The sequence below is a fragment of the Carassius auratus genome, chromosome 41, assembly GCF_003368295.1.
Source record: "Carassius auratus strain Wakin chromosome 41, ASM336829v1, whole genome shotgun sequence".
Taxonomy (NCBI): Eukaryota; Metazoa; Chordata; class Actinopteri; order Cypriniformes; family Cyprinidae; genus Carassius; species Carassius auratus.
Window position 1 is genome coordinate 14,009,344 of NC_039283.1, and position 9,203 is coordinate 14,018,546.

Here is a 9,203-nt window from a genome sequence, read left to right on the forward strand (position 1 = left end):
AACAGACAAATAAGAAAAATAAATACATAAAATAAATATATAAAATACTAAATTATTTGTGTGGCACTCTCGCCAAGTTTGTTCCTTGCCTAAGATCCCAGCGCAGGTTCAGAATCATCCAGTCCTGTCAATCATCCTACAACTATATACATCTGTATATATATGTATGTATATATATATATATATATATATATATATATATATATATATATATATATATAAAATAAAAGAAAACGAGTAGAATAGAAATATAATAGAGTGTTAGTTTTAGAGAGATAGGTTTATTTTATAAAATAAAAAGAAAACAAGAATAGAAATAGAATATAAAGTGCTGGTGTTTAGAGGGAAGAGATGTGTCTTAAACTGTTTCTTGAAGATGGCTAAGGACTAAACTGCTTGGATTGGACAGAACAGTTAAAAGGTAAAAGTGTTTGAAGGTGATTTTGTGCCTCTTTGGGATGACACTATAATGTGCCATTCCGTAGCATGCAAGCTTCTGAAAAGCACATAACTCTGAAGTGTGACATCAAGTGTAGCATGACTGTAGTTTTAGATACATCTAAAAAATTATTTCCTTTCAACATGACAGACCAATTAAACTGGTAATATGCTTTATGTCTATATTCTCATTTTACAAACCTCCACTGGGATTCCAAGTATTATCAATAACAGCATTGCCTGAGGACTTACTACTAATGATATCCAATCTAAAACATTCCCAAGTAGCCTATCATTGCTGCAACAAATTCCCATTCGTGCACTAACTGACTTCCACAGCCTACTCTTCCCCATTTCTTTTCTTTTCGTTCGGTGACTGTCAGCTCGAGAGAGAGAGAAAGCGCGGTTCCGGCTGCTCGTGGCCGCTGTACGCGGTGCTCGCGCAAGGGCTGCTGCTGATGCTATTGATTAGCATCTCCCTCGTCACGCGACCCACGCTGCGCGGGGTGTGACCCGTGTAATTAATGCCAGTCCATCTGTCTGCAGCAGGCTGTATTTCTGCAGCATATTAGCCCAACGATTAATCTCTTTCTATAAACAACATATTGCGGTCATTCAGGCGATGTGTGACTGCAGAAGAGCACTGCAGCTCTTAATGATGTGTGGAGTCTCTGTCTTTGAGGAACTCAGGCTTTGTATCTCGTCAGTCATCACTGAAGATCACGCATTGAGTCGAACCTCGCTTGCAAGGGCGTTGTTATTCAACGCTGGCAACAATAAAAAAGATGGGCTAGTTTTGTGCGTCTGTGAGAGAGCGCGCGCTTAGTAATCACATATCATTAAGTGCGAGTCCCTTAGTAACATAATATCACAGAGAAGTCATGCAACTGTACTAAATGAAGGCGAGAAATGTGTTAAAGGCTGCTCTATGCTGCCTGTTATTATTTTTAAAACAAAAAAGAGATTAAACAACATTTTTTATATTTATCTAGGTGGCCTAATTATTAATAGTTAGATATTTTAAATAATAAATCATCTTTAAAAAAAAAATTAATATTACATTTGATTTCTAAAACCATCTGAATGTCGTGTCAAACAATAGCATACTAGCTAAATAGCATGCAAAACGGTTGAATAATGGAATGCAATGTAATTAGATTGTGACATATTTTAGTATACATTATGCACAAGGCTGTACATTAAATAGGATGTCCGAATACACAGTATTTGCAAACAGCCTGGCTGACATGCTGCTGAGAAGTAGTGTAGTGCCGGAAGATATTTGGCTACCCCATGAGGCCACTGGAGCTATGGAGCTGTCATGTTCAAAAAGCTGAAAGATAAAGGTAAGCTGTGAGCCAGGTGTCTGTCTTCAAATGTAACTGAGAAAGTTGTTTATTAAGCATACCTCTTGTTTCTGATTGTTTCCCATTTTGAACCTATGCTTTGCCATAATTATCTAAAATACTGGTTTATGAAACCTACAAACAAAATGCAAAATAAGCATCTTATTATCATTAACATTATTGTCAAAATATGTAAAGTATGTAATAAAAAAACATAAAATAATTTTTTTTCCCCCAGTTGTTTCCCAGTTTATGTTTATTATAAGTACATCATAATTATAGCATACTGGCATAATTCTTGTTTGGCTTACACTGATGACAGAACTGCTGTTATTTGAGGTAGCATTTGTAGAACTCAAACTGAAAAATGAATAGTACTTATGTGCTATCACATGGAGATCGGTGGCTTAGAAAAAGCATTTCATTCTACATAAGGATGGTCGGGTGCCCCTCATGGTGATGGTCATGTGGAGATCATATATGAATAGCGTAGGCTAATAGTAGCCTACTTCAGTAACCACCTCAGACACTTCAAACTGTGAATTTATTGACCGTGATTTTTCCCCCAAACCACTTAAGTGCATAACCCACCCCACAGCTGCTTTTAATGGTCAATTAAATCAAGCAGTCACCTGTCCCGAAAAGGTCAGGCTTCATAGATTCAGTTCAGAATAAATTACGAATGGATCCGAAGTGTGACAAACAATGCTAGGATGTGCAACCAACTAAGGTTGAGATCAGAGTGGATTTGTTTCAGCATTGTGCAGGTAATCAGCACTGTGTATGACATGACCATTGAAATATTTAAAATTAGCCAAATATTAGAATTTACTGAAAATTAGCGCTGATAAAAGTGTGCTTCTAATCTTGCTCAGATTGAGTCACCAGTATTATCAAGCAAAAAAATCACTTTTCACAATGGATTCCACCCAATAACCAGAAGCTAATTTGGCTAAGTAACTTCACAACTATGAGCCAACTAGCAGTCATTAGACAGACTGATTTATTAATGTATTTAGACTGTCTGTTTAATATCTGCTGACACTTTAATTTGATGCTTCCCCAACAGATATTCTACTGAATATAAGTAACTTTGAAAGTATGTCAACTTATTCCACTAACTCCAGTTGATCTGTAGATGCAAAGTTACGTAATTAGTAGAATGGCTAAAGTGGACTGTCAAAATAAAGTGTAAACTTGAGTTTCATTGCTTTATTCGGATATGACAAATATTATGGCACTCACAAATACCTCTAAAGCTGCCATAAAGTAAGGAAGTCAGCTACTGTATATTAACCCACACAAACAGGTAAATAATGTAAATAATGGATTAGAACGCTCTCGTAACTTAATCCTAAAGTTTACTGTATGATGTTTGCTATGCACATTTCTAAGGCCTCTAAATATGTTGAACATTTTGCTAAAAACATATTGTACACAATCTACTAAATGAATTCTATTGTCTGATTGAATGTTACTTTTTTATCAAGTCAAAGACCTGTTGGTATCAGTCTAAAAACTTTTCCCTTCTGGCTGTTGTTCACTTGTCTGTTTTTAGAAAGTAAACATTATAATGATTATACAGTATATCAAGATGAACATTTGCTGGACTGATGCAAATTAGGTTGTTTACATTATATTATTTACATTATTTAAACAATTCTAATGTTTAAATTGTTCAAATGTGATACAACATTCTTTTAAATATGCTCTAACTAAGCTAAACTAATATTATAGGAAAATACAGGGTGACAATTTATATTTATATGCATTTTATATAAGATATAAAATGTATATATTTATTATTTTATATTAGACTATTATAAAGTTCTCATCGATTTATATTAAAATATTTCAGAATTTACTTTTTGGGCATATAAACATCAACAAACTCTGAATATAACGTAGTGTTGTTGTTGTTTTTATTCCTTTTGTGTGAGCTCCAAAATCTCCTTTTATTTACTATATGAGCCATTAATATATTATCAAATATTATACTTAACAAAAAACAAATACACCAACATTTATTGCTTTATATATATATATATATATATATATATATATATATATATATATATATATATATATATATATATATATATATATATATATATGTTTTTCTGACTGTTATTTCATATGTTAGGCTATAAAGGGTTAACAGAAAACCCAGCTCTATACGCATAAATGCAAACCCAGTCAGGAGTCATAACACTCCCAAAGGAACAATGCCACTCTTGCAGGGAGTTTCGTTTAGTCCCGGGAATAATCACAATCATAATCATACTACTACATGAGTAACTTATCGCCATGCATGAGTAACACTTATTCACTCACTTTTTTTAGTGGACATTTTAATACAAAACATATTCCCCATGGGTTTTGAATGTGTGCATGTGTTTTTGCTGAGTCAGGCAGCTGGAGACACGGCAGCTAGGGGATCATTATGAAGCTCTCGCTGCGGACTCGTGCCAAAACCCATGGCTTCCTGCACTGAGTTCAGAAACTGCTGAGAGTATTTTCCAGATGCACAACAGCCCTCGCTCATCCATACATTAAAGTCTCAGGTGTCTAATACGGTTAAAGTGCATTAGATCTGTGCAGGTTTCCGTTTTTAAACCGGTAATCCATAAAGGTACATTGATTTAATGCAACTAATAATTTCCATGGTTTCTTTAAAGTATAATGTACAATTAGTTGTGCATATTCAAGTCAACATAAAATCAAAATTATTACATCTTGTTACACTCCACAATATTGAATTAAAATAGGTTGCGAAGGAGGTTTCATGCACATATTAATGGTGCAATACTACTACAAAACGTTGTTCTCTCTATCACCATCTGTGGTTGAAACATATAATTGCAAGTTACTTAATGAGTTTGTTTATTTATTTATTTATTTAGTTGTCATTGTTTTGCATGGATGAGTCTGATGAGTACCTTCTTGGTTATACCCACATTCTACAAATTATCTTAATTTGTGTTCAGCAGAAGAAAGAAACTCATACAGGTTAGGAACAATTGGAGGGACAGTAAATTATGACAATTTTCATTTTTGGAAAGTAAAAAACAAAATAAGAAGAGAAGAATTACCATGTCTTTGATTTACGTGCAGCATGCAATGTGATTGTACCGTGTAATGCGAATTTACTTCTGGGCACTAACCTAAATGGCTTTTGACTAAAAGGTTTTGGGTATCAGAGCAAGTTATTTCAGGGATGAATGTGTTTTTCAGCTTGATTCGGTTGTTTTATAAAGTGCCTCTCCAGTGTGATTCCAGCCTTACCGACTTACATCTGGGTCACATCTACATTTAGCAGATATTTGGAGAAAGCAAAAGCAAGCATATTTATTTGATGCCAAAACACTTTAAAGGAGAAAAAACAAACATGCCTTTGAGTGTTTTAGACATGACAATAAACTAGAACCAAAGATAATGCAGAAAATCATAAAAATAAAAAAAAGAAGAAAAAAGGGCCACTGAACAAGCTTTCAAAGTAATAAAAAGTTTTAAGGATAATTACATGTTTGAATAATGTTGTTGCTGCCATTAAATTATGAAATCAATAAGCACCAAGACAATGTTTTTGTGATCACATGACTCATAAATGCAGGAAATCCTAATTTTGGTATGAAATAGTTGTTGTTTTTGAACCTTTGTGGTGAGACTGTGATAAAGCATTTGTTTTCAAGGCAGCTCATAAGCCCTCACATATGCATTCTGCATATAACTGAACATAACAGGAAAATGTTTTTGCATTATCACAGTGCTGAGCTGTATTTGCTTGTTTGTTTTGAATCATTTACCAGTGATCTCAGCAGGATGAGAGTGTGTCCAGTCTTTGTGATATCCACTGGCTTTGTTTCACTAGGCTTCACTTTACAGATCAATATTGGGCTACAGTGCTGGACAGAGAAAGTGGTAAACACCCAGAATCTTACACTATAAGCACACACAACACACACACACACAGATGCAGATGCGGATGTCTCATATCTATCTATCTATCTATCTAATATTTGAAAGTGTAAAAAGTATCATTTCTAGTGGAAGATTGCCAAGCTTATTTCTCAGCCGAACCTCTTTGATGAAATATATTTGCTTTAAGTTCACCCTGAGTTAAGTTTATATTATATTATTATAAGTTTATATATAAGTTTATATATATATATATATATATATATATATATATATATATATATATATATATATATATATATATATATATATATATATATATATACACAATATATGATGGGGAAAAAGAAAGCTTTTTTTTTCTTTTCTTGTATAATAATAATAAGAAGAAGAATAATAAGAATAATAAATAATAAGAATAATAATAATTATTATTATTATTATTTTACCAAATTCTGAAAATGCTTAAAAAGTTGTTTGTTTTTAAAATATAAACAATTGACAAACAGTAGGACAAAGATACAAATTAAGTAAAGAGTGTTTTAATGACGGGTAGGTTTACTGTTTAAGTTCAAAATATTACAGAAATTAATAATAAAATTTAAAATAAGACACTGTCCTGTCTTCACTGTACGAATTAAACTCTGATTCTTCTTAAAGCTGCAAAAGTTATTCAGACCAAAGGAGTATGTTACATTCTCTTTTTCTTTGGTTGTTTTATTGTGATTGAAGGCAAAGCAGCAGGTATATTTGGCTGCAGTCACTAAAAGACAGAATGCACAGGTCCAATTTATTAATGCAAATCCATTTTCATCCGTATTGTTTTCATTCATTTAAAACATAACTGACTGTGTTTTTAATGATTACTCACCGGGGCATTTTCGGCATAACGTTGTGTGCATTTTTAAGAAGGTTTTTATAGTTTTAACAATCATGGATTTGTTGTTATTTTCTCTATGATTTTGAGTGAAATTAAATGTTTAATGTTTAAATGCTGTAAATTAAATTATTCCTGTGGTTCAGTTATAGCGCATTGCGTCAGCAGTCCAAAAGATCATGAGTTCGATTCCCAGGAAAAAAAAAAAAAAAAAAGTTATAATAAATGTATAGCCTGAATGCAGTGTATGTTTCCTTTTGGATAAAAGCGTCTGCTAAATGCATAAATGTAAATGAAGAAGCATCCCCTGCAGCATTTATTTAAATAAAAAAACACTCAAATAAAAACAGAAGACCCATCAGAAGACATTTATGGTTTGTTGAAACAGCGTTTTAATCTCATAATATAGAACCACATATTCAAGTGAGGTTCACAGTATGTCATAAGTAGTTCTTTGATTCTGGATGTGTACCGATCCCGCACAACGTCGTTGCCCTCCATTTTAGTGCTGTGCTCTGTTATAAACACTACTTATCAAACCCTCCTCCCTTTTCCTCCCTGCTCTCTTCCGTTCCTCCCCTCTCTTTCCTCCTCTCTGTGTGGATGTGAGGCAGGTGGCCCAGCAAGAGAAGTTTGACACAGTTTCTACGGCTGATGTTTAATGTACTTTAGTGCTGATGTTGAACGTGCGCCTGACTGTTCTGGGCCAAAGTCAGCTTGTTCTGCACCACTTCTCAGCATACAATGCATCTGAATCTCAAACTATGTCGAAATGCAGGACAGTGTGTAGAACAGTGTTTCCCAACCATAGCTTCATTCATACGGCTCAAGAACCTCTCCATCAACACCTAATAATAATTGTTACTTTTAAATTCACTATCATTAACAATCAATTAATATTATACTGTATTAATCATATTATACAACATTTTTAAGTATTGTAAATTAAATGTGCTACAGAATTATTAATATTAAGTTCATTATTAAAAAAAAAAAACAAAGATATGAGAATTTTTTTTATTTAACGATAAATAACATCAATACTGACTTAATTAGTTCATTACAAGAACTAAAGTTGAGGTCAAAGAATATTTTTAACATCATATTTCTTGGACAACAAAACCTTTTCTGTCAGACAGACGAATAGAATACAGAAACTGATACCACAAACCTTTTAAGCAAAGACAACAAATCAATATTGTGAAAGATCTGGGTTTAAAGTGTATTTACTGCATGCTGTAGTAAAATACTAAGTGGAAAATAAATGATTCTTTTAATGTCAAGCCCATTACCATCAGTCTCTTCTGAAATGCCCTATAGTATTTTTTAAATACTTCATTTAGTTCAAAATCTGATTGCGTTTGACTTTAAGGTGCATTTAAAGGGATAGTTCACCTTAAAAAATAAAACCCGCCTTTATTTACTCACCCTCATGCCATTCCTGACTTTCTTTCTTGTGCAGAACACAAAAGATGACCAACCAAACAACCAAACACTTTTCAGTTGACTTCCTATGGATGGACCCAAACAAAACACAAAAGGCATTTCTCAAAATATCTTCTTTTATGTTGCGGAAGTGACATGAGGGTGAGTAAATGATGACAGAATTTTTATTTCTGAGTGAACTTTCTCATTAATGTGCCGCCGATCCAGCTAGGTCTGATCATTGGGACTTATTCGTCAAGTGTGTTTCGGATTCAGGATGGTCCCAACCTCACACACATTTCCCTCAGTTCTCCTGAATGTATCACCCCTCCCTCCGTCTCCCTCTCACTGCAATGAAATTCAGCATGTATGCTATCTCTCCGATTTCAATGTGCAACACGACACCGCACGAGCATCTCCAACAACAGAAAATCTCACCCTCCGTGAATGCCGTAAACAAGCTCTATCACTGCATTTCACTGCTCCATCATCTCTGCCTCCCACACACAGACACCATGCAGTAGCATAAATCAAGAGATGTGGGTTGGAATCCACACACCCACAAACACACACACACACACACACGCGTGCACGTACACGGCAGTGAACGCACAATGTGACAGCTCAGACGTTTAACTCAACATATCCTTCCACCAGCCAAATTCCTTTCACACATCACAAACGTGCGGCGAAAATCGCGAGCCACACACCAGCAACCCCCCGTCCTGGTGCTGTAATTACCCCTCTCACTTAATACACCTGCTCACGTGCACCCTGCCAGAAAGTAGAAGAAAAGAAGAGGGTCTTACTCAGGGTTCGAGAGCCGATACATCCCATGGTTTATTCACAAAGGCCCTGGATAGAAGCAAGGAAGCGCTAGCCTTTCACCACACATTCTCTCCTCCTTTCTCTGCTTTCTCTTTTCTGGCTGCTGATTCTCTCCACTCATGCTGCTCCCTCCCTCCCTCCCTCCCTCCCTCTCTCTCTCACTCTCTCTCTCTCTCTCTCTCTCTCTCTCTCTCTCTCTCTGTGTGTGTGTTTGTGTTGTCAGGATGTCTTACCTCTTAGCCTGCAAGTCAGTGTGTCTTATTATGACACTGATGTAGTTATTATCACAAATAATAGGTATAACATTCATTTTTTGCACTTCATTGGGGTTATTACTTCATAATGCGTAATTATTTTATTTAGCTGCATTT

The 9,203-nt window shown here is 34.7% G+C and overlaps 1 protein-coding gene across 6 annotated transcripts in view; it reads right to left on the reverse strand.

Moving 5' to 3' along the window:
* The window catches only part of LOC113060142 (protein FAM131B-like), a 35,400-nt gene extending 26,444 nt beyond the window's left edge, over window positions 1-8,956 (reverse strand). For all 6 annotated transcript variants that reach the window (XM_026229001.1, XM_026228998.1, XM_026229000.1 and 3 more), the window contains exon 1: window positions 8,814-8,956. In XM_026229001.1, the coding sequence (XP_026084786.1) occupies window positions 8,814-8,836 (23 nt within the window). In that variant the 5' untranslated portion in view covers window positions 8,837-8,956. The remainder of the gene's footprint in view (window positions 1-8,813) is intronic.
* Window positions 8,957-9,203: the final 247 nt, after the last annotated feature.